The 26,491-nt window shown below is 41.0% G+C and overlaps 1 protein-coding gene across 1 annotated transcript in view; it reads left to right on the plus strand.

The window, feature by feature from the left end:
* mctp1a (multiple C2 domains, transmembrane 1a) overlaps positions 1-26,491 on the plus strand; it is a 118,185-nt gene that overhangs the window by 40,753 nt on the left and 50,941 nt on the right. The window contains exons 2-9 of the mRNA XM_028415126.1: positions 5,302-5,422; positions 17,911-18,053; positions 18,260-18,339; positions 18,998-19,109; positions 20,570-20,608; positions 23,331-23,495; positions 23,602-23,732; positions 24,113-24,299. Coding sequence (XP_028270927.1) covers positions 5,302-5,422; positions 17,911-18,053; positions 18,260-18,339; positions 18,998-19,109; positions 20,570-20,608; positions 23,331-23,495; positions 23,602-23,732; positions 24,113-24,299 — 978 coding nt within the window. The remainder of the gene's footprint in view (positions 1-5,301; positions 5,423-17,910; positions 18,054-18,259; positions 18,340-18,997; positions 19,110-20,569; positions 20,609-23,330; positions 23,496-23,601; positions 23,733-24,112; positions 24,300-26,491) is intronic.

Raw genomic sequence — 26,491 nt, forward strand, 5'->3', positions numbered from 1 at the left:
CACTTACATAGACGACTGGCTTGTCGCAGCCTCTACACCCCGAGAGGCGGCCCACCATACAGATGTTCTCAGGGAACATCTGGTGAGTTTGGGGTTTCGCCTGAATATGGAAAAAAGCATGTTGACACCTTCTCAGTGCATCACCTTCATAGGCCTGACTTTGGACTCTCTCCAAGGCAGAGTTTTCCTGTCTCAGGACAGGGTGGTGGCAATGAAAGGATGCCTTGCACTGTTTCACAGGGGCAACACAGTCACACTCAGACAGTGTCAGAGGCTGTTAGGCCTGATGGCCTCGTCTGTGGTGGTGATACCCCTGGGACGCCTGTACATGAGAGGGCCTCAGCGTTGGGTAGCCTCCCTTGGCCTAGATCCTCTCCGAGATGGTCATCGACGGGTGAGGGTTTCTGTGGACTGCTCACTGGCTCTGCGCCAGTGGAAGAGCCCAGGGTTTCTGACCCAGGGGGCTACCATGGGAACTGTTTCGGCCAGGAAGGTGATCTCTACAGATGCCTCTCTCACAGGCTGGGGTGCTACACACGAAGGGAGGACAGTGAACGGGAAGTGGGGCCCTCACATGCGCTTCACCCACATAAACTGTCTGGAGCTGATTGCTGTTCATTTGGCTCTAAAACATTTCCTCCCCTGGCTGCGGGGACACCATGTCCTAGTGAGGACAGACAACTCCACCGTGGTAGCCTACATCAACAGGCAGGGAGGCTTGAGATCTCTGCGGTTGCATGCGCTGGCACACAGACTGATAGTCTGGAGCAATGTGCACTTTCAGTCACTGAGAGCGACTCATGTTCCAGGCGTACTGAATTGCGGGGCGGACCTACTCTCCAGGGGGATCCCTCTATATGCAGACTGGAGACTTCACCCAGAAGTGGTGAAGCAGATTTGGCTGCGGTATGGACGGGCGGCAGTGGACCTTTACGCGTCAGCGGAGAATGCCCAGTGTCCGCTGTTCTTCTCCCTGCACGACCGAGTGGCTCCGCTGGGGATCGATGCACTGGCACACGAGTGGCCACGTGCTCTCCTGTATGCTTTTCCCCCAGTGGCTCTCATCCCTCCAACTCTGGCCAGAGTGAGGGAGAAGGGGCTGGTCGTAATCCTGGTGGCTCCGCACTGGCCAGCGAAACACTGGATGGCGGAGATTTACCAGCTTCTGGCGGGCACGCCTTGGCAGCTGCCATTACGCAGGGACCTGCTATCCCAGGCACAAGGGGAAATATTTCACCCTCACCCAGAGAGGCTGGCTCTGTGGGCCTGGCCCGTGAGTGGTTTAACCTGAACTCAACAGGACTCCCAAACAGTGTCATTGAGACTATTCAATGTGCTAGGGCCTCATCGACTAGGAAGTTGTATGGGCTTAAGTGGCAAGTGTTTGAGAGCTGGTGCTCGGAGTCCCAGGCCATTCCTTTTCAGTGTTCTGTGGGGGTGATTTTATCCTTTCTGCAGGACCTCATTGAGAAGGAAAAATCTTTTTCAACCATCAAGGTGTACCTGGCGGCAATCTCTGCTTGCCATGTTGGTTTTGATGGTAAATCTGTGGGTCGACACCCTCTGGTGTGTCAGTTCATGAAAGGTGCACGACGTAAATTGCCGGTATCTAGGTCTCTTACGCCGTCATGGGTGTCCGGTCCGTGCACTAAGGACCTATCTGGACAGGACTCAGGGTGTTAGGCAGAGTGACCAGTTGTTTGTGTCCTGGGCTAAGCCATGTGTGGGCAAGCCAGTCTCAAAACAGCGGCTTTCCCACTGGATTGTGGAGGCTATTGCTCTGGCTTACACGACCAAAGGTCTTCCGCCTCCTGCTGGTCTGCGTGCGCACTCCACTAGGGGCCTTGCTGCTTCCTGGGCTCTCTTTAAGGGGGTTTCAGCCCAGGAAATTTGTGCAGCTGCAAGTTGGGCTTCACCCCACACTTTTGCTAGGTTTTACAAGTTGGATGTTACGGTTCCAACCCTGGCACATTCAGTTCTTGGGGTAGGGTTTTCACGGGGTACAACCCACTCTTCGTGAGGCCCCTCTGGGACAGTTGTCATTTTTACAGGCATGTCTGGCAATCCGGGAGTCAGTATTTCTCCCATAGTGAGACACGAAACGAATGCTATGAAAGAGAACTGGAGGTTATGGCTATAACCATGGTTCTCTGATTAGCATGAGTGAGTGTCTCACCAGACCACCCTCCTTGCTATGGAAGCGAGGAAGAGGTGAGCTTGTTTGAATGGCGACTGAAGCTATGTCAGCCTATTATATAGGAGGAGGGCGGTCCCTCCTGACATAGACGTCACTGATACCAGCCCCAAGGGCTGGTGTAGTGTAATTAAAGCTTCTGTCGGGATCACGCAGGGGGCGTTCTCCCATAGTGAGACACTCACTCATGCTAATCAGAGAACCATGGTTATAGCCATAACCTCCAGTTCTATACATGAGCATGTTTAGTGTCGTGGTGAATTGTGGCAAAGTGTTGAAACGGTGTTGAGCAGCTTCACAGCTCTCTGTGTTGCTGTGACGCACCGTGGCAACGCAGACAGCGAGCTGACCGTGGTCTGCTCAGAACATCCCGTAAACGTTACACAATGAGTTAAAAAATAACAACTACCTGTTGGTTTGACACATTTTAAGACAGAAGCTGCGGGCCATATAAAGTCTGACGGCCTTTATACGCTACGACGCACCGGAGTGACGCCTTTTGTCATCCAGTCTCCTTGGCAGCGAGAGGGAGAAAGAGAGAGAAAGAGAGGAAAACAAACCAGCATGCAAATGTAATTTATCACGGCCGAAAAACTTATCGAGCCCATTTAATTTATCGTGCAATTAATTGATTTATTGTTTATCGCGACAGGCCTAGTCATAGACACCCTGCACAGAAGGCGTTAACTTTGAGAGCCCTAATAAATATATATCCGAGTCCCGATCGGGAGGTAACGGCCGATTCCGATCGAGTCTGAAATCACGTAATCGGGCCCGATTTCCGATCATGTGATCGGATCGGGACATCCCTATTTATAATTCAGAATAAACTCCATGGTTTGTCTCATTTTTAGAAACCACTTTAGCAAAAACAGAAATGTTAAAGTTAAAAAAGTGCATGTGTGTGTGTGTGGCCATTACACTGTACAAACTGTTGGCTAAGTGGCTGCAGTAGTCACAGGTTTTTATCCACTCCAATTAGGATAAATGGAAATATAACACCAAGACATTTTGCAAATGTATGCCCTTGTGTAACCAAATGTTTTCTTGCCATGTTTTTGCCACAAATTACATCAATTCTCTTATTACATAGTGCATTAAGATTGAGCATTTATCTTTGAATTTGAAGGGTGAGGATAGATAGAGATAGATATACAAAGTAACAGCATGTGATCAAATTTTTTGTTGGTGGTCTGTTCCTATCATATTGTTATTCAACACTGTCTTTGCTATCACCAAATTCACTTTAAAACCAGTGCTTCCTTTTATGTTTTTGTGTGCATCTTTACATATATGTGGTTTTGTGGTTTTATATTGTAATACAAAATGTGCAATGACATTGCCTGCGGGCAGAGTGTGTTCAGGGATTTGTCGTTTTCTTAATCGCTGTGTGTTATGATTTGACCTGACTTGACATTGTGTAGCTCTGTGTGGCTCTGTCACTGTTTGTTAGTCACATTCATGGACAAAGAGCTTAATGTTACATGGTCAGGCCCCTGTATCTTTAGTACAGTTTAGTACAGGGTGCTGTTGTATTTGCACACAGACACAGTTCAATTTCAGTGACATCAATGCTCTGCTGACCCCAGGTTTATCCCATCCAATTGCACAGCAGTAACTCCTGTCTATTCCTGAATGTTCACATTATATTTCTCTTGGTATTTATTGACCGGGTTACCTAACAAATTACATTTCAGTTTCTCTTTTTCCATAAAAAAATAACTCAATTTCCCATTTCCTCTGTTTTTTAAGCCTGTTTGACAGCAGGTGCTGTGAAGCTGAAATTGTTTTGGGTTGGCTTTTCCACAGAGCTTTAAGGGTTCTGAGCACAGTCATGTTTCTCACGCAGCTGCTGTAGCTTTGAAATATGGTGTGTAAAGTCTGTGGTATCCTTTTTACCATAAATTCTTTGATGTCCATGATCAAAGATATATAAATTACTATTGCTTCTATTTGGTGCCAATGATGGGCTAATGATGCTAAAAGTCTGAAAAGCAGATTAATATTTCTCATAGTGTGGTGGATTGTTATTTGTGATTGATGATTGATGATTGATGTGATGATTGATGTAAAGAACAGTGGTTGCCTTGTTTAAGTGAAGCTCTTTTTTGTTCTGCTCTTCTACTGGTTGAATGGACTGAATGACAATTAGGTTCACCTAGACATAAATATGGGGTTCTTTCACTGATAGTACTGTAATTTTCATTGAACCTATAGAAATATAACTCAGTTTGCTGACATTAAAGACATTACCCAAAATGGAAACAATGTTATTAACAGTTGTAGACAATGTATTATTGGTCTTATTAGACAGTTTAATAGGTAGTTTTCTCAATGGACTTTCCCCTTTTTTGTAGCATTTTGCATTCTTATTCTGTTTTTAGCTGTGTGGAGATCGCTCTCCACCTCTCTAATGGGACTTGCTTTCATGCTGCAGCCTTGGTAGTCTCTTAGTAGTCTCCCAGTGGTCCACTAGCATTTTTCTGCTCTTTTATAGTTATTCTTAGCCTCGACTCGGAGTACGATAGCTGGTGAAACATGACAGGAGTGCCCACGCACGGGTTGTCTAATGGGGGAGAGAGACAAATGAGGGCGGTTGAAGAAGATGTGCAAAAGATCGAGGAAGGAAGTGTGCTGTATTGGGTCTTGGAGCATAGCCTTGTTTATCATGTGGCTTGCAAATGGGCTTCAAGGGCAACCATGATGAGAGCCTGCAGGAGCTTCCTGTCAAAGTGGGTTTCAGCACTGACCTCAGGCCACACAACATGCAAAGCCACAGAGGACCCTTGCTAAGAGTCAGATGCTTAAGGAAGGGTGCACACTCAGTAGTTTGCTATCAGACAACACATCAAAAATATATTATGTAATGTACAAGCACACACTATAAATCAAGCTGCAAAATTTTTGTATTTTCAATGCTAAAGAACATCTCCCCAAAATGTTTTTTCGTAGTACAAATATCTCTGTACTTTCTCACTTATTTTCTTTCCTTTTTTTTGTCACTTCCCCTATTCTACTCTATATATTTTTATGATAAATGATAAAGTCCAAGTAACCCACCATAACTGTGAAACTCATGTAAATTCTCTTCCCTACAATCTCTACAGGGCATCAACATAGTGGGCCCGAGTAATGCAGAGCTCCCGCCTCAGCCTCCGAGTCCAGCCATGTACCAGCTGGATATTGTCCTAAAGAAAGGAAAAAACCTCGCTATCCGAGATCGAACAGGTAAGAGATTTGTTTATTCTGCCTTGCCTGAGCTTTATGTGATAAGACAGTGTGAACAGCTTTATCAAGCCTCTCTCATTTCCTTTGTCACTGGCACAGTGTAGCACTCACAGAATGCTATAGTCAAAGAACTGGATTGATTTATGCTTTTTTTATTTTTACTTGTGAACAAAACAAGATTCCAGCATTTCTTCTGTTATTAGACAAACCGTGTACATTGTACACTGACACAAATATTGGTATATAGCTGAACAAGGTCTCTGTCCAGTGTAAACAAATTCACCTGTCCCAGGATCGATCAGGCAACCAAGAATGACTCTCCAGAGACTGAAAGAAGTCAGTGGAGCCGTTTCTAAATGATCTGTAGTGTCCATATGATAAAGAAGCATCTCATCCAGTGCAGGAGTATGAATCAATAATGTCTTTAAATCTCTTATTCTTCTGCTTTCTTTGTGTAGAATTTCCCCTTTTTATATACACCTCTTTTTGTCAGTGTAATACTTTTCTCATCTTCTCTTCTTTGTATCTTATATTTCACTTCCCTTCTTCTGTCTCTCTTTTCATGGGAAGCTTTTTTAAATCCCACATCTTGTCCTTGCATCTCAATTCATTTTCGGTTTGAAGTCAAATGGAATTACTTTGGATGATGCAACACAGTTCCTATCTGGCCATGAACAAAAAAATCAGCTTTTGCTTAAATTAGAACATTGTCACATTTTAAGAAAAGACAATTGATAAGTTGCTTTTGCACAATATGATTATTCTTTAAGTACTTTTCTTTTTTTCCTTTTATTATACAGTGTAAGTGCTTGTATCTTGAGATGAGGTCTTGAGAAACCTGTTTCTCCCATTGCAGGAAGCAATTGAATTTACTTAATCTGTGCCAGTGTGTCAGATATTATCTCACAGTAAACTCCACTGATAAAAAGAACAGTTCTGCTTCTCTGGAGCTAAAGTATGATTTGCGATTTTCTTGTGCTGGACAGATAGACTTCTCCCCACTGTGTGAATTGTCTGAGCTCAGCTCTTGTGTTTAAGCAGCTGATTGCACTTCACATAGCGATAAGACCTGCCAGCAAACACAAGCAAGGCCAAAGATTTTTCCATAAAACTTTCACAGACGGTGGATTTGGTTAGTGATTGATGGTAGAGGTCTCATTAGCTGTTGTAGCAGTCACCATGACAACAGACAGGATGAGCTCCCCTGCTTTCTCTCGCACACTCCCTGACTACCTGTCCACCTGGATAATGAGCAGAGGGGTGCTGAGCTCACCTGTCCTGTCCTGAGCCTATGAAGGCAGCTCATTAAAGAAAAACTGAGCACTAGGAGGACCATGGCGATAATGCAGATATACTGTGAATTAGTGTAAGAGCAACACTGTCTTAATAACAATCAGTGTTGTACACATGTGGTTTTGTCACACAATGCCCAGGAAGGGCTTCTTCATACATCAAATATGTAGTGCTGTCAGGATTTTTACATTGCACCACTACTTGTTCAGCAGACATAGTGGAGATTGCAGAAGGTAAGCATAGGATTGGTGGGATTTTCCATTAACTAATTAGCCTAGGCTCTCCTGCTTGCCAGATATGTAGGCAAGGAGAAGAGCTGGATTATTTAATAGGGGTTTTCCAGGAGATAGAATTTAGTTCTGCTACCTATTGATTCACTAAAAGCCTTGACATGAATTACAAATGATACAAATATTTTCCAGTTTGTCATTTTTTTCAGAAATATCTTTTTAATATAGAATTTTATATAGCTGGACCTGAAACAAAAAAGGATGTTTTCGGTATGTGTCTGAAGTTATTTAAGGTACTGAACCACTTGGGTAAGCGATGAGATGCAGTGTTTTGTTTGACAGCGCATTCCTAGTCTATACATCGAAGTGTCAAACGCAAGGTTGACACAAAAGACAGCGAGAGAGGGTTTCTGTGGTAGGTGGCATCCAGTACCTTATTATTGCTGTGTCTTCTCTCATGTCCCTTTAATGAAGTTCCCAGTAAAGAAGGACCTTTTTGTGCCTGATGAAAGGACTGTTACATTAAGTAAAGCAAGTTTTCTGTCCATCCATTCCTATCTAGATATCTGAGGCATTCTCACAGAATTTCTTGAAATTTGGCCAAACTGCACACTCTTAAGATGAACTGATTAAAACTTGGTGGTGAATAGATGCAACTCCCGGTGGAGTGATGTAGCTCTGCACTACGAAACTCACCAGCTGGCGATGCATAATTTTTGCGATTTGCTCTTTTTTAATCCACAGAACTGTCTCCTAATTGTGTAAATCCCCCCAAAAAGGTTTTGCATCCAGGTAAAAGTATGTTATAGTTAGTATATATTTTACCTTTGCTTTATAAATAGTAAAAGGGAATTTTGGAGTGGAGACATCTGGAGGTGGATTCTGACAATAAAGCATTAGAAACTATAGATGTTGTTGCATAATGACTTAACACAGTAAGCATCTCCAAATTTGTTTTAGTCAGATTGGATCAAAGATTATAATTAAAATATATAATAATCTAATTGAGATTTTATACATGAAAAACTGTGTAAGCCTCTTTATGGCGGCCTGTGCTCCTGTTATAGAAAGTAGTCACGTTTCTCATAAAGCATTTTGAGCTATACTCACATGCTTCCGCTGAGCAGGCAGGTGCTGTCAGTTTAAGCCTATGTGGGTTCACGGCCCAAAGCAGAGGTTGGAGTGCATGGCATTGACGGGACAGCTATACTGAACATGTTTTCATGAGAAATGAGAAAAAAATGCACCTCCTCAATGTTTGTTTTAATACAATCCAGAGAAATTGGTGGTTTCACATTTAAAATAGAATAAAATGAGGATTTCCACTATCCTCAGAAGACTGTGAAAGGCTGTGTGATTGGAGTAAAGAAGAATCACTTGTCTCTCTCGCTGAATAAAAAGCCATTTGGGAGCTTTTTCAACCTTGGCAAGCATTGTCATCATTCTCTCATCAGCATTCAAAGCGTTGAAACCTTCCACAATTTGTCAGCAAGAGAAACAGCCAACATTGTGACATGGTGTAATAATATGACTGAATAATATCCTTGTCTGCTTTTATTGATTATCAGAATGAATGAGGAAGACAAAAACATAAAAAATGTTTGTTGTTGTAACAAGGCCACATTTGAACTTACAGCTGATGATCTTCATGAATGAATGATGAGCAAAGAGGAACATGACTTATTTGAGACATGTTTGACCTTTGTTTATGTTTATTGCCGCAGCCTGGCAAATTTCAAGTAACCGCACTTGAAATTTTACGTTTTCTTGTATTGGCAAAACCATTTTGCCCCTAGATCCCCAACCTTGCCTTAGCTGTCATATATGAGGAGATACCAGTGAAAGCTCTGCAGCTTTGTGTTGACCTTGGATAAATGCACATTGCCCTCTGTCTACCTGTCGATCCCTGTGGGTAAGGTGCCACAAGGTGAAGCATGTCAGTAGTTCCGACATACTTTCCTCCCTTCACATCTTGAAACACATTTGCCGAAGAAGTTATTCAAGGCTATTTACAGCACAACCTTAAAGTCTTAGACGGGCCAATATTTTGCTTACCGGTACTGTCTATTGAAAGAACAGTGAAAAGTTTCAACTCAACTCCATGCTGTAATGAATATGTCTGTTGTATACTGCTTGCTTTTTGTATATGTCATAAATATTGTGTGCTGAGTGCATGTTAAGAGCCAATATTAATGTAATGTTTCCAGTAATTCTTTGTCAGCTCTTCCAGTGTGATGTAAAAATGATGCACAGGAGAGTGTGACACACTGTCAGCCTGTTGTCTTTAGTTTTATTTCAAGTGCCCTTCATTACTCTTTCGCCTTCCATACTGTTCTCCCACATGCTGTTCGTCTAGTGTTTTGTTTTTGTTCCTGCTCATTCAGCTCAGCTGTATTAGGCAACAGATTATATGCTATCAAGATATGCTCTCTTACACTCACAATTTAATTATAGCTGAATCATATTGCACGTTAGTCGAGCAGGGTTTCCCAGAGAAAATTGGTTAGTCAAGGCGGTGGTGGGGGGTGGTGCTGTAGGGGTGGGTCATCGATATAGCTTAATGAAACAGAATGTGGCATATATTTGAGAAACTGGTCAGTGAGTGTGTGTGTTTGTGCGCGCTTACCTGGGAGGGGGTGAGTGTGCATGAGGGTGTGAGAGGTTGTGTGCCTGTTAGTGGCAGTAAGTAAATTTACAGTATGGAGTAAAACAATATAGTTGCAGCCCCAAAGCAACCTTATTTTACTGTCTATTTACTGTCTATAGTCAAGACAGGAAACCACACTCCCCTCATTGGAAAGCTGAAGAGGCATATAGTGTGTTTGTGATTGGAGTGAGAGGGGCTCTCAACTTATGTCACTGTTCCATGATTTTATGTCTTGTCTTTGCAGCCTTACTAAGTATATTCTCTTTAGCAGATTGCATTCTGGGTAATAGAAAACCCCATAGCTGCAACCATCCATCAGTCCTGACACTACTTGATGACCAGAAGCTCTCCCATACTCACACACATGGAGTACACACATTTATTTTCAGTCACACACGGCGACTACAAGCTGAGCATGAACCTGGTCCAGATTTGCAGCTTCAGCCTGACTGCATTTTTATCTCCTCCTGTTCACAAGTCTCATGACAAGCAGCAATGAGTTGCCTTCATGATGAGGTTCTTAATAACAGGTTTTGACAGACAGTATGCTGCCCAACTCAGGAGGTCTTCCTGTACTATTTATGCAGTCACTCCAAAATTCATAACCTCATCTTTTAATCATATTGTCACAGTTTGGCATTAGTGAATAAACAGTTGAGCACAAATATGAAGGCCAGAACTTAAAAAAAAAAACCAAATGATTTCTGCAGCATACAATGCTACATTATCTGTGGCTTTTGTCCTATTTTAAAACTGAACACCTAGATAGAATAACATGGCAGCAATTACTGACATTTTGCATAATTGATGGCTTTCTACTGGTATCAGCAGGTGGTTTGTCATCCATATTCATTTTGTTTTGATTCTCAAAATGTTATTAGTAAGCGACAGATCTGCTAATCACCAGGGGAAAATGAGTGTTTTTTTAATTTTTATTAGAGGCATTTTAATGGGCCAAGCACATAATGTAGGGGCTCACTGCAATACCCAACTGTGATATATCACAGTGATATTATAGTCTGATACTTATTTTTAGAGCATGATATCACACTACCCTCTGTTGAAATGTAATTACCTGCTCATATATTATCAATTAATAATGCAGGACCGTTTGTCTGCCCTGTACTGACAGAAAGCTATTGATCATGAATGTGTAATGAGTATCTACAGACTGATGGAAATAGGGAAGCAGAATGATTAATTATTCTACACATCAGTGTGAAAACCTGACAGAGAAGTCAGATTATCATCTTTCACCCTGCAGTCAGTAAGTAGTACCTTTTATTAGCAGTGTGTCAGACTACAGACTGGGCCACAACCTTATATTGGGTCTTAATACCTGCAGTGTGGGTCTTTCAGAACACATGTCCATAAAATGTCTGCTGTCTTTCTTAATGGTTCAGGCAGACATGAGTTTACGTTGTCTGCATCTTTGATCCAAGGTGAGGGCTCAACTGTCTGACATACTACCATTTAATGCCATGGTGGCTCAGAGAAGAAGTCTCTGAACAAGCATTTAGGTTGGGAATATATGAGAGTGATATCCAAATGGCCATGTAGCTTTTTGTGTTCGTATTGAAAGATTAGTAACAAAAAAACAAGAGGAGATGTACTGCAGTGGCACTTTGATGAGACTAATTAATTGGAAGACATTACATGCAAGTTCTCTGTCTCCCTTCATGTGTTCTTTCTCTTATGTCAATAAATCCTCACTTAGGGGCTTGCCTGGAGCATTGTGAGCCATACGTGTATGCACCATTTTTGTGTGCTGTCATAGTTCCTCTGGCATTTAAATAGAAGCAAGAATGTTTGATCAACTCTCCTGTATTTCAGAAGCCCTTGATAAAGTTTGTTACATCACAACTTCATCTGATGAAACAGATGGTTTTGAAGTGTTGTCAATCCTAAATTGAATTGTAGTTCACCTTGATGTTCCAGACGGTGAAAGAAGTTCTGTGTGGCCATAAATCAGGGATGTCATAAAGAATAAATGTTTGGTGCAAATTGAGAAAAACAAAAGCTGTTGTCAGAGACACTTATATTGTAGCATAAAGTAGGATAAAACTATGAAGCACTCAATCAATAGTATTGACTATGTCATTACAGTGGTCTCCGTTGAGGGGTGGAAACTTCTGTATTTGAAAGCAAAAGAACAGTTAATTATTATTTATGTTTTTTAAGCTGTAAAAGTGGGGCAGCAAAAGGATCTGAGCTACTGACCAGGGCCAAATCATGGTGGCTAGATGACTGGATCACAGCATCTTCAAAACAGCAGGTCTTGCTGGGTGTTCCTGGTTTTTAGACGATTGGTCCAGGAAAGGACTTAGCGATGCATGTGGGGAATGAAGGCTGGCTCGTAAAGGTCAGACCACTCAAAAGAACTATAAATTGATGAGAACCGTGTGCTTGCTATGATAGAAGATGACAGATGTCAGAACACACAGTGCATCAGAAAACTGAAGAAATCAAAGAAGGTGGTGGACAGCCAGGTGTGTGAAGATAGCAGCAGGATTAGGAGCAGTGTATATAGTTAATATATATACACTTACACGTATACAGTTAAACTAGTGTGTCAAAAACATGTTCTTTTAATACCTGAAACAATAAGCATAAATAGCTCCATAAGTGTGTCTCCCGCCACAGCATCATTTTTACCTCATTGATGATACAAATCTCATTTTCATAGTATTATAGGGAAAATCTGGCTGCCTTCCTGAAGAGTGAGCAGGCTGGCAGATGATAATGTGAGAACAGATAATGTGAGATGCTTTATCATTTCTGCATCATTGATGTTGCAAATCGTATTTTCATTGCACCGTGAGGGAAATCGAGCTTCCTGAAGAGTGAGCTGGCTGTCAGAGGATAATGTGAGAATGTGTCATGACCATAACTTTCTCTAAGTACCTACAGCAAGAAATCAGCTGTAAGTTGGCGTGGGGAGGCTTGATAAAGTAATTTATTTGAGAGAGCTTGAGGGCAGTGAAAGAGAGGAAATGAACACGAGCAAACAAAGAAAGAACGAACATTACAAGACGGATGAAAAGAGTAGCCTCCTGCTTTTTTGATTTATAATAAATTAATAAATAGATTGACATTGATAGCAGAATATGTTTGAAGATCAGACCACTTCTGTCAGATAAATAGTGCAATTTGTCTGCTGTGTTTCAAGACATGTAAAAGCAGCTGCAGATCAAAGACAAACATTATTAGAAGCTGATATTCAAGTCAGTATGGCTTTTACTCAAGTATACACACTGCCTTAACTACAACACATGCAAATGCATTTAGTCAAGATGATACTGTGTGTGTATTAAAGGTAGGGTAGGAGATTTCATTCTGATGCACTTTTTGTTAAATTAATGTGACTTCTCTTTACAATCCGATAGCAACTGATTAGTTCGGCAGTTTCGCTTTAAAACGAAGAATATTAATCATCTGTCGAAGCTATAAAATGCTAATCATCAGCCAATCCTGCGAGGCGCCCCTGCACGTAGAGTTGGCTGGTTGGCTGCTCTCTTCCTGCTCTACGCGCATCAGAGAGGTACGTGCATGATGGCCGAAGTTGCAGACTGGTTGGGAGGCGTGGCTTCGGGGTGAACTCGAGAGAAAGGGGCGTGTGTTTACTTTCAAAATCTGGCTGACTCTCACTGAGTTTTAAAAATCTCCTACCCTACCTTTAATGCACATGTGGACCAGAAACTGCCAGCAGTTCAGGAGCTATTCCATTGCCTCATCAGGGAATTGCTAAGTAGTGATAATATCAACAGCAGGGAGTCACACTCTAAAAATGTATGTGGAGATGTGTTACCCTTCAAACTTTGTTACAATATCTGTCAATGTTTGTTTTGAATGACCATAGTTTGGGCCTTTGTTTACAGTTGTTCACACTTTTGAGCTTGTGGTTTCTTGCATGGCAGGCTGGCTTACTGGCAAGCAGACATGGGGAGCATTAAGTGTTAGTGGAGAGAAATGTGTGGTGGATAATTTCCAGCAGCTGTCAAGAAGACAGAGAGCTGCTACCAAAGAGAAGTCTATTGTGGGCTTTTAGATGTGTCTCTGCACCACACCCGAAGAAAATTTACCTGATCTCTACGCCTCTGGGTCCTCTCTTAGATTCATTTATATCCACTTTGGCCTTCTGTTGCACTGTTTTTCAATTGGTTTTATTACCATAAACACTTTGTGTCTTTGGCTGTGTCTTGTCACACATTTATTTAGTTGCTTGCTCACCCGCCAAACTTGAACACAACTGTTTTGTTTCTGGGACTGATGCTAATTCTAGTGAATATAAAAAGAAATATAGCTCTGATATTAACCTGGTATGTGTCACAGAAACCTGGCAATAAAATGCGAGTTGGAAATCAAACCAAAGTCCCATCATTCAACCTGGTTTAGCAGCTTTAATAACATGAAATGCGAAAAGAGCTTAGCATTGAGTTCTCACAAGCTGCATTCAAGAAATCTGAAATGTTGTAACATTGCTGACATTACACTGGACGTGTTCACTTCTAAAGTGTTAGGTAAAACTTCCAAAACCTTGTGACCTTTTTTGTCAGCATGATTTTACCCCATACACTGGGCCCACAAACCTCAGCACTCGTGCCACTCAACAGCAGAAAGACAGAAAATCACTTTCTCATGGCTGCACTTCAGTACCCACAGCTCTTACTTACCTTTGCCAGTTTATCAGTGTGTGACACATTTCCTCCTTATGCCCAGTCTCCCCTTACCCAGCAATTTCATAGCCTTCTGCCTGTGAGGAGGACAAATGCCCCAGCTGCACCAATCCATTAAACCTACCCCATCTGGTTTTAGACATTCATGTCAATCACCATTCATTCTTCAAGAGGTTATTGATCTTACAATACCCATAGCTTATTGACCAATCAATCCAGCAGCCTTCGTAGAGGATATCCTCACTCCTGTCTTTATAGACTTCCCCCAAGTGTGTGAAAAAACCCGATATAAATGTCACATATGATGGTTGATTTCCAAAGAAAGCCCCTCTGCAACCACTCCTCTGACTGTGTGGTACCCACACTCACTCATATTCAGCTATTACCCACCTGCAGCCCCAGCCTTTTCCATTTCATACTTTTCAGCCTGTATGTGTTTATGGCCCCATAAAGCTGGCACTGTGGGATGCAGAGTCAGTGATGTGTGTCTGGGGAATATTGACCTGCTGGGACACAGAGGGAGAACAAGAAAGACAGAGAAAGAGTTGCTGCACTTCTAGAGATCAGTGGGTTTCTTTCTTACAATTTCTTTTTTTCAATTCTCCATTGTTTTTTTTTTCTTGTTTAGTTAATAGTCGTGTTTCTGTGGCTCCCTTGCAGTGATATCAAGGGCAAAAGTGTGTGAGTGTATATACCTCTAGGTCCTCTGCTGGCGAGCATGTGGGTGTCTGAGGCTTTTAAACGTGCTGTAATGGACAACATTTCCCAGTAGACCTGTGTTTGTCTACATTTTGCTGCTCTTACATCAAAGCTTACCGGCAGCTCAAAATCACAACAGCAGTTTTTACTCAAAAAGTATATAGGTTTTTTTTGTTTTTTACTATAAAATTATACACTACACTGTGCATTTAAACATTATAGAATAGTGTTATTAGATCACTCAATGTTTACTTTCAAACAATATCTTTTTGGTCTGTACTCACCATCAGTCCTTTCGTTGTGGATTTCTTATGACACTGGTGAAAAGGATCAGTAACAGCATGTGCGTACATGTTTGTGTGTATGAAGGAGAATTGGTTAGAGATTCCTTTCCCCCCATTGCTGTCACAGTGCATGATAACACGACACAGGGTTTCTGCCTGCCCTCCCTAATATGTTAGTGAAGTCAGATTGTATTATATGGCCAATTATTAAAATTTCCTCAAGGGGTCCCTCATTCTGCAGAAAAAAAACAGATTCTCCAAACAGAAAAAAAGGATATCCAGAAAACAGACCTGCATTAGTTATGGTGTGCATACAGATGCACTGATCTGACCAGTACCTGGGCTTCACGGCCTATACTGGATACCGATCTGATACAATTTCCTTTTCAGAAATTGGAAGCAGCCGTCAAAAGTGTTGGCATAACATGTGAGGAACACCTCCACACAGTTGACTCTTTGGCTCACTTCATGATGTTACTTTGTATGGTTTTTTTGAGTCAAGTGTACAGGCTGCGTGTGCTGCTGACGCACGACGCAGCATGTGTTGCAAACAAAGAAAGGAAGTGATTTGATGAGCCCTGGTCAGATCCATTTGCTGCTCCATTTTTACAGCTTAAAAAACATAAATAAGAATGAACTGATCTTTTTGCTTCCAGATACAGTAGTTTCCATTGTAATAAGATAATCAGTAACCCTATTGCCTGACACAAAATTTTATGGTTAGCAGTTTAGTCAATTCAATCAGAACCTATATCAAATATTACACCCCTAACTGCTGGTCATCAAAGTGTAATTTGCCTCTGTATGACCAGGGGTGCTGATTAATGTGTTTTGCTGGTAGGCGCTTGCTGTGCTTGCTGTGCTTGCTGTGCTTGCGTGCGTGTTTCCTATTTTGATGCACATGCACACACACACACACATTTTGTTGTCCATTTTCCATTTGTTGGCTAAATCAAACACTATGCTATGCTATGCTATGCTATGCCAGTTTTATTAGCGAGTTGCTGTCCAGTGTCCAGCATTATTGGCAGTTTATCAGACATCCCAATGCAATGCATTGATATGTAGTGTCGGAGTGGTCATTAGCAAATCAAAGACTAATGTTGAATGAGTGATGAAAAGTGTAGGCTGGCACACGTGTGTGCCCGGCAATCTCAGATTGCTGTGAATTGGTGGCTATGATCATGACCTAAGAGCATCACTAATTAACCAAGTACCCCATGTGCAGGAAGTGGAGTTGAGCAGATTTCCCCTGTAATAAACATGCAGTAATTTCTTGCTGCAGTTCTTACAGGTTGCTTTCAGTGCTAATAAGATAAGATAAGATAAGATAAGATAAAACTTTATTAATCCTGAAGGAAATTCTTGTGCCAGAGGTATCAAGTCACAATAAATGCAGTTAAGTACAGAGTACAAGAGTATAAGTGTCACTATAATCCAAAAAGAGTACAGTACGCGGTATGAGCACAATATATGATACATGGATACAATATGGAGATGTAAGGTGCTAAGTAAACACAATATAGGAATGACAGTGATGCCTGACTAATAATGTGATGAACAGTAAGAAATACTTTATCAATTTGATTTACAAGTTTAGTTTTTCAGACAGAATAGGCTATGCTTTTATATTTTTATTGTGCAATCTGCAGTCTTTTAATATATTTAAAGTATATAAAAAAAAAAAAGTTGCAAGTTCTAAACGTTTACCAACTCTCTACTATTAAGGGTCCTTCCTCTGGGTAGTTGGTATGTACAACACACTATATGTTTGTGCAGTAATTATGTATATATGTGAAACACCTGTGATTATTCTCACACAGGAAGTTTGCTATCTTTTACTAAATCTGCATGTGACTAGACCACCAAACCTGATTATCTGCACAAACACATCTCCAAATGCAAACACTACATTATGCATGCTTACCAGTCCACAGTCAGGTTTTACTCAGATGCAGTAAACATTAAACCCTGTGTATTTTGTTGGTGAAAATCCACATGTATTTCACACTGATGCAAACCGGATGCAATTTTATTGACCTTAAGAATGTGTTTTTAAAATATGGCAGAAATTAAAGAGATGGGAAGATCTGTCGTATTTAGTATGGCAGTAAAATGTAGGTTGATGTTTTTCTGTTTGGTCATTATTATGCTTGGTGAATGTAGAGTACACAGTACCAAAGTGCAATTATGTTAAATTAAATGGTAGTAGATACACCTAATGCAAATATAAATCAATGGCCCCATCTAGTGGCTAAAGAGAGGCACTGCGTGGGAGAGCATTTAAATATGACAAGTGAGTCACATGCCTGATTCTTACTGTTAGTCTAAGCTCTGTTTACAGCCATCTTTGTTTCTCTGTGTTTCAAAGTGATGGCAGAACAAAAGATGTATTTGCTTGTGATAGAGGCGTTAGAGGAGTTATATTGACTCAACTGCATATTATGAAAAAACAAGTAAACAACAAACAAGTAAATATTATTCAGATGGGGATTTTTTTTATCAATAGGCCATCATTTGATGGTTTTTGACCCTCAGTTTATTCTAATTAGCATTGCACACTAATGCTTAATATTCCTATTAGTTAAATAGACAGAACAATTTTGTTCCTTAATCTCATCTAACAATGTGTCTCTGTGGTTACGTTCTTTCTCTTTAGGCACTAGTGACCCATATGTAAAGTTTAAGATAGCAGGGAAGGAGGTTTTCAGGAGCAAGACCATCCATAAGAACCTGAACCCAGTGTGGGATGAGAGAGTGAGCCTTTTGGTGGAAACCCTGAAGGATCCGTTATATGTCAAGGTAAAGTGACACATGCTGAGCTTCACATGTTATCCCACTCATGTAAAATGCTGTTTCATTTTAGCAGGATGCTAAGTCTCTCTGGACATCAACCCTCTGTGCTTACTCCTTTTCTTTGCCAGATATGTTCAGCTAATGTGAAAACAATATCAGCATTGGTTGTAGAGTTGAGGTTTCCTTGTTGACAGCCTCTCATTTTTTTGTAGGTCTTTGACTATGACTTTGGACTGCAGGATGATTTCATGGGCTCAGCAAACCTCTATCTGGAGTCATTGGAACATCAAAGGTCTCCTTTACTATCTTTGTGTTATTTCCACAACACCTTACACATTGTTATTCTCCTGTCCTCTGTCTTTGCTGATGTAAAATAATGTATTGCTGGCTACTTTCTCCCAGTAATGGGGAAAACAGACACAGACACTCTCCTTACATCTCTCCTTGCTTTTGAGGCATTTATATCAAATATAGTGTGGGGCTTCCCTCTAGTGGCAGGCTTTGGTAAATGTATTTTGGCCTCATGGATCCTTATTGAACTGAGTGCCAATTCTTGAATTCACCTAATGTTTAGTTACAGATGTTGTTTGCCATCAGTCATCCTACACCATAGATTTGGACAGGGGACATGTTCACAGGACGGGTTACAGTAGTATTAAATGCATGCTACTCACCGTTACGGCTTGTCTGTGACCTTTAAATAAAACAGAGTCACCATCAAACATAGTTCATTCATGTAGCTTAGTTTGTTATATACCTACTGCTATTCAATAGGAAATAAGGAAGAAGTTTAATATAATGTAGCCACTGCTTCCTCATGCATGCTTTTCCCAGTCAAGGTCTGATGATTCAATTTAAAATGCCTGTTTCTGATATTATTGCAGAATTGTTATTACAACTGAATATATTTAACTATTTAAATTTCTCTACTCACACATTTATCTCTGCAGGACATTGGATGTGACCCTGGACCTGAAAGACCCGCAGTACCCTGAACATAACCTGGGTAGTCTGGAGCTAGCTGTCACTCTGTCACCTAAAGAGGGAGACGTGAGGGATGCTGTAAGAAATCTCTATTTATTTAGTTTTTTTTCCAGGTTCTTTATTTATCTTTCTCTTGTTGTTGTCCAGACAACATACTGGGTGTTGTTCCTTTATGTCATATTTGCCTTTGCATTACCTAGTATATGAAAGTCTGTAATAATAATTCATATCTCTGTGCCAACCATCAAAGAATCCTGAGCAGTTAAAATATGTGTACGTGTCAACCTAAGAAGTTAGATTTCAATAAGTTTCATAGTGTTCATGCGGCAGTGTTATTAAACTGTGTCTTTGTACATCAGAAGCAAAGTGTGTTGAACTAAAATGTGCTGGCTTCATTCAGCCACTTTTACTGGAAACACTTCAACTCAGCAAATACATATGCATAAACACAAGTGTAATTAATATGTTGTGCGGAAAAGTTACATGTTCAAAGAGGACTGCATCCTCTTTCCTAATTATGTTGGCTTGTGCCTCTGCGGACATGCTCGCTGCTTCAGAGTTGCATTTATTTCTGTTCAATTATTTGTTTGGTTAATTGGACCCCTGCATGCTTGATTCAGAACAAGGCAAAGTCATGGGGGAAATATTTTATTCCTTTTGATCTGATGTCTTAATTCTGCTGCTTATTTAGTACTGCAGTTCAGAGAGTCCACAATTGACAGAACAAATAAACCTCTATTTAGGTTAAGCATCATTTTGGATTTCTCCAACTGAGAAGAAAATGAGTACAAGGTTAAACCAGTGCATTCTCTCTGTTGCCATCTACTGGTATTGGTGCGTAAGTTAAAAAAAACCCTTAAAATTCTTAATTTTCATTAAATACTCTATTAAACATATGAATTGCTTGTCAGCCACAATGTTTTGGTAAATGATTGTCTGCTTAATATGCTGTTTGTTTTCAATGCTGGGATCACATGAGGGAATTGTGTGCGCCTCTTTATTCAATTATAAAAAGAAGGTTCCCCAAAATATTATTTACATTTCAGGCATTTTGTTTGCATTTATACCACAGAGAAGAAATTTGTTCCACCCTTCAAAAATGTAATTATTACAAAGGTGTTTTTCAAGGTGATTGGATCTAAAGAAAGACGTAAAAAAAATAATATTTAAACCTTATAAGTTAGCAGCTATGAGTTGTAGTTGTGGCCTTTGTTTTAGTTTAAGGATGAAAATAGGTTCTACAGTATGGATGGCGCTAACTGGAGCCACTGTATATGTGTTTATCTGTGTGTGGGAGCATCTCTGCATGTGTGCATATCTAAGTATTTCGACCATATGATAATAAGACCGCTTCTACACTCCCTGCTTACTTAACTTGCATGATGGTAACTGTCCCACTCTCCTTATCTAACCCCCCCTGCACCAGGCCAGGGCTAACATCTGAACTTCATACCCTCCCTGCCCTTTCAACCTCTGACCCTTCAGTTTTAAGGGGACACTCTGGGGGGCGCTCTGTAACCGCTTTGTCTTATTTACAGACCATGCTTTTGAGAAGGAACTGGAAACGATCTAGTAAGGTAAACTAAAACAGCATGTAACCACCCCAAACCTCTGTACTGACTGTACTGTAACCCCACTACCGACCGCACTGCACCTCACCTATCCTTCACTGGTGTCCTGGTACATGGATGGAGTCTCCCTGGCCCCTTCCGTTCCTCCCTCTTTTTGCTCCTTTCACAGTGGTATTGGCAGTTTTTTCTTCAGTTCTCATCTTCACCAGCTTATTTTCCACAAGCTGCAATATGGTATTTGTGATTTGCATCACCTGAGGGAATGTAAGCTCTGTTTCTGTTTTTTTTTAAATGGAATGTAAGTGTAAATGAGCCCATAGGTTATCTGGGATGATGTGTGTGAAGTCATAAGTCGTATAAATACACATCAATGGTGGAAACAACAGATACTGCTGTTGCTACAATTGATTTTTTCCTCTAATTTTGCACTTCTGATGTTTTAAAATACATTGCAGGGCACTCCCAAACTGGACAAATTACTGTAAATGAGTCAGTAATAGCAGTATCAGGCCAGAAGTGTAATATGCCAAGTTTGCTCTTTTCGGCTGTCTAAAATTTGCAGTGCTTTTGCTCTACTTTCTCCCAAAGTATGACATATTTGTGCTTCTTCCACCTTTGATCTGCACCATGTATTGCAGCTTCACTGTGAGAAAATAAAGTGGTTGATTTGTATTTAGGGGTTTTAAAGGAGTCCTGTGCAACAAATCTACTGAATGTTTGTTGACTTCACTGACTATAGGACACTCTTAGACCCCCTCACATCAAAAAGAAATATTTGATTTTCACATGATTTTGAGTTTTCATCTTGCCATACATAACAGAATGCTATCTGTTGATTTATTTTTTGTGATTCATGCTGGCTGTCAGGTTAAACAGAAAGCATGCTGGTCAAGGTTTTGCTTCTTCTTACTGGCCGATGCATGAAGCACCTACCTTGTTTTGCAGCATAAGATCATAAGATGCACCATAAGATTAGCATCACGGTTGACTGTTCAAAACTGGGTAAAGTCACTACTTTGTTCTGTCATGATTCACTTATGTTGAGCTATAGCTTATCATTCAGAAACAGGCTGTCTGAAAACTCAGTTTTCCTGAATGTTTCCTTAACTAAACAGTAAAAAGTTTGATATCTGCCAAGAGACTGTTACATTTGAAGTGTGCTTGGTTGGAGCTGGGCGGACGTCCTGCTGTATCGTGCTTCCCCAAACCAAGCCTTTGAAGCCTCCAAACTGGGCCACCCCGCCTGTGACTCGGGAATTAGCTCAAACACTAACTAACTAGTTACTGTGCTACCCCACCAAAAAAGGCACTGCTCCTGAGTGCCTTCCTGCCTCTGTGCTCGACTGTATACGGCACAGGGTTATTTTTACACAACCACTCCTTTTTAATGAACCATATGAGTGCTGAACCCACTCTAGAAGATGCAAACTTTTCAAGAAGTAGTTTGAGATAATAATTAGGAGCTGAAGGTCGCTTTTTGCCACTGGGCAAATTGCTTATTTTGGCATTTAAATTGTTTTTCCTTTTCCAAAAGGCAGACAAAAGTTGAACCATGTTCAAGGCTGTATTAGATCTTAAACTGTATGGTAGCACATCTTATAAGGTTTTCAGCCTCTGAACTTTGTTGTGCATGATCTCTGTCCTGCAGAGCTCTGGCATTTGGATATGAATTCCCAATCCAAATAGTCCATGGCTTTCTGTAACAGAAATATGTAGCAACAAAAACAAGACAAAAGGAGATGGTGCTCTAGTAGGACATAACAGTGACCTCATCATTAGCATACAGTGTTTCAGTAGCAAGTGAACAGAAGAAATAAAAGATGTGGGAGTTGCTGCATGGGAGGTTGGCTTTATTGCAGGGAGCTATTCGCATTGTTTAATGTCTGGAGAATGGAAATTAAGAGGCTCTGTCTCCAGATCAAAGGCCTGCGCTTGCAAGGCAGGGTTTGTTCAGAGTTTAATGAAATTCACTCGCAAAACAAAAGCTATGCTAATAAATTCTCTCTAACGAGGAAGGAGGAGAGAGAGAGGCAGAGAGAGAGAGAGAGAGGGAGAGAGGGAGGACATGTATTTGTTTGACAAATAAATACCCAGGTCTTTGTTTTAGTGAAGGATACTGACATGATTCAAAGAGAGGTTAAATAGGCCTGTTAGTGCTCAGAAAACTGTTGAAGGACAAAAATAAAATAGGGAGAATGATCAATCTGAATTTGCAAAGCTGTCAGCTCACAGTACAGCAATACTTTCCAACGGGATCTCAGTGCTTTCTCATTTCAGAGAAGACAGGCTACAAATCACCTCTATTTATTTATGTAGTAAAAAAAATATTTTAAAGAACAACAGACTGATGCAACATGATATATATACTCATGTGCAGACTGAGTTATTTAGCAGATTCTCTCAATGCACTCTAAAGGATTAGAAAGATTCTGCCACCAACCATATATAATTACAGAAGAAATTTACACTAATAAACTTATTTTGTAGCATTGCACTGGCATGTCAGATCTCAAGAGTAAACTGTGTTGAATTGTCTAATTTTGTGTTATCTTATATGTTTTGCCTGCTCCTTTCTGTGTTGTCTCAATGTGGACAAAGTGTGAAGTGTTCACAAACCATATTTCTATCTTGGGGTTATTCAGTGCATACTGCATTTGTATTTGTTTTGTCAGTGTTCGCTGGTAAACACTTGTGTAAATGTTGTTTTGAATGTGTGTCTTTGCTGCAGTATCAGAGCATGCGTCTGTCAGATGTGCACAGAAAAGCCCAGCTGTGGCGAGGTATCGTCAGCATCAGTTTGATAGAAGGTCGCAGCCTGCAACCAATGGATGCCAACGGCCTCAGTGACCCGTACGTCAAGTTCAGGATGGGTCACCAAAAGTACAAGAGCAAGGTAAACACTTTTTTTTTGTGGCATGTGACTGTCATGTCCCGTTTACTTTTTTTCTTGCCCAGCTTGCAACACACGGACAGTGTGACGTGTATGTGACTTTTTTCAGACAATTCCCAAAACACTGAACCCTCAGTGGAGAGAGCAGTTTGATTTCCACCTGTATGAGGAACAGGGAGGCTATGTGGACATTACAGTGTGGGACAAAGATGCTGGAAAGAAAGATGACTTCATGGGAAGGTACAAACCCTCTTCCAGTCTTCTCTTTAAATGTGTAGATGTATTTACTGTGGCCATGTTTAAATGCTGCACTATTTCATGATGAGAAAGGAGTTTTTATCAGGAGGGAAACACTATGCTTTGAACTTTTTGACCCAGTTCCTAATTGTCTTGAGTTGCCTATATGTTGCACACATGATGCTCACTATGTGTATAATTGCAATGCTCCAGAACAGTGTGATGCATTTTTGTCCAAAAAGTAGGTTCTTTATTTCTAAGAGAAAAACAAAATGGTGGCAACACTTCATGTATGGTATGATTTTGCCTTGTGTCCTCTTATACAGACTAAGTTTAGGTAGCTTTCCTATGGCACACTCTTGTGATTTTGTTTCTCTTTGTAGATGTACCATCGACCTGTCGCTGCTCAGTAAAGAACACACACACAAGTTGGACCTGCCTCTGGAGGAAGGTGAAGGCTTGCTGGTGCTGCTGGTTACCCTTACTGCTTCTGCTGCAGTTTCCATCTCGGACCTGTCAGTGAATATGTTGGATGACCCGCACGAAAGACACCAGATCATGCAGAGATATGTAAGTTTGTTTGAGAGGCCTTAGAAGACATGCATTTTGTTTTGTAATACTGATAGACCACCTTCCACCTTCGATGATGAATGTGTGACTTACATTGACAAAAGTAGAACAAAGTCAACAACTCCCTCATGAATTTATAATAACACTGCAGTTTGTTATGAGGTCACAGTGTATTTAAATCTTATAAAAAGATTTTTTTTTATTTAGAAATGAATGTGCTGAGATTTACAGCTGTGGTTGGAGGTTTAAAGACCTGAAGAATGAACACAGGATCAGCTGGGATGAGTAATGACAAGTCTCTTACAGACAATACACATTGTTATTGGTTTGTTCCTGCGATATGTGACACAGGTATTGTGTAGTATTTACAATGTGTGATCATTTATGTGCCTTCATTTATGATGAAGACGTGTTGACTCACTTATTTGATGTCTTGGCTTGTTACCCAGTTGTCACTTAGCTTACTTAATTTGAAATTATTATAAGAGAGAGAGGGAGAGACAGTGAAGGAACCCTAAGGCCCCATCTGCTCCAGAGGCCCTCCACTCAAAACAGTGGTTTCATGTCTTTGTCTTAGCCTGTTAACCCTTCACACTCTGTCATCTCCTTGGACAAAGACACTCATGCACACATATGTCACACACGTCAATAGATTTTATTCTTTGACAGCTTTCACATGGGACGATCCTCTTTGCATCAACAGATTTTTATTTGGTGTAGTCTCTCAATTTATTAAAAAAAATTACGTTTTCAGTTTAATTTAAGACTTGATTTTTGCACCTGTTAGGTTTGTTTAGGAGAATTTTTGGAACAAGTACCATGTAGTTATAACTACATACTGACTGTGTGTTGGCATTATGTACAGTAGTGGACCATCTGTGTTTCTGAGATTATATGATATATTTGAATTTCAGTCAATGGTACTTCCCAGCTGGTGTGCGTCTGCTTCTTTCTGTGTGTGTGTGTGTGTGTTTGTAAACTCCAGTGGCCGAAGATCGGTGCCGCGACCTACATAACTGTGGCGATGCCTTATTGGCTAGCCACAGGAGGTCGTCCGCTTTGCTCCGCGCTGCAGAAACCACCTAAAATCAGACGGGGGAGCTCTAGGACTGAGACACAATCACACTGTGCTTCTACTGACACTCACAAAATGAGGGCGGGGAGAAGGATTGTGGATGTGTGCATGTGTGTTTTGCAGTGAATGTGTGTAATAGGGGGCGAGAGGTAAAGGGTGAGGGTTGCACCGGGAAGGGAAGGCGTGTAAAATGAAAAGAAAAAGCTATTTCACCTCTCTCACAACTCGCACAGACCCCGTTTTTCTGCTCGGCTGAAGGCGACACATTTCTACTTCCTTCACCTACCTCTTTTCTTGCCTCCTTCTCTCTCCCACACTCCCCATTTCTGTCCCACTCTCCCAGCAACCTCGTTTCTTTGTCTGTCACAACTGTGGCCCTCCTGTTAGATGAAGGGATGGCGAGATAGAGGGTAGAGGAAGGTGGGGGGGTTGCAGATGGTGGGGCACAGTGAGGTCGGTTTGAAGATTTGAATGGTCTCTACCTATTAACATATTCCTTTTCCTCAGACTTTCAGTTGGAGAATTTAATAAAGATGTACCTTATCAAAGAGTGCCGGTACGACCACTAATACATAACAGTGCTTCTCAAAGCCGGCTAATCTGCCCACTGTGTGCATGTATGTGTAGCCACATTTCTACTGACTAGTATTATCAGCTTGAAATCAGCTGTCAAGGTGCACAAAGCAACCACTCACAAGCAAGCACACATACACAAAACAGTATCTACCTGTGTCAGCTATCTAATAAAATGGTAGGGGCTTGTGGTGCAATACAAGTACCATGCTGTCATCATCACAGCTTTGGAGAGCAGATACCTTCACAAACGACAATGAAGCAGAGAAAATATTTGAAGTCCTCTACATGTTTCACCCTTCAGCTGCACGGCCCACACTGCTCAACACAAAAACATACACAGCAAAATTAAAGGCAGTGTGTTGCTGTGGATTGAAAATTGTTTAAAACACGCACCCATATTCAAGCATACTTAGTTTAATAAACTGATTTTCTAAGAAGACATATTATTATTCTAGAAATGTCCTTGTCACACACAAAACCTGGAACTATACACACCCCGTACACAATGAGGTCATTTTCCTGAATTTGGCAGGTGTTTTTT

The sequence above is a fragment of the Parambassis ranga genome, chromosome 9 (assembly GCF_900634625.1).
Source record: "Parambassis ranga chromosome 9, fParRan2.1, whole genome shotgun sequence".
Classification (NCBI taxonomy): Eukaryota; Metazoa; Chordata; class Actinopteri; family Ambassidae; genus Parambassis; species Parambassis ranga.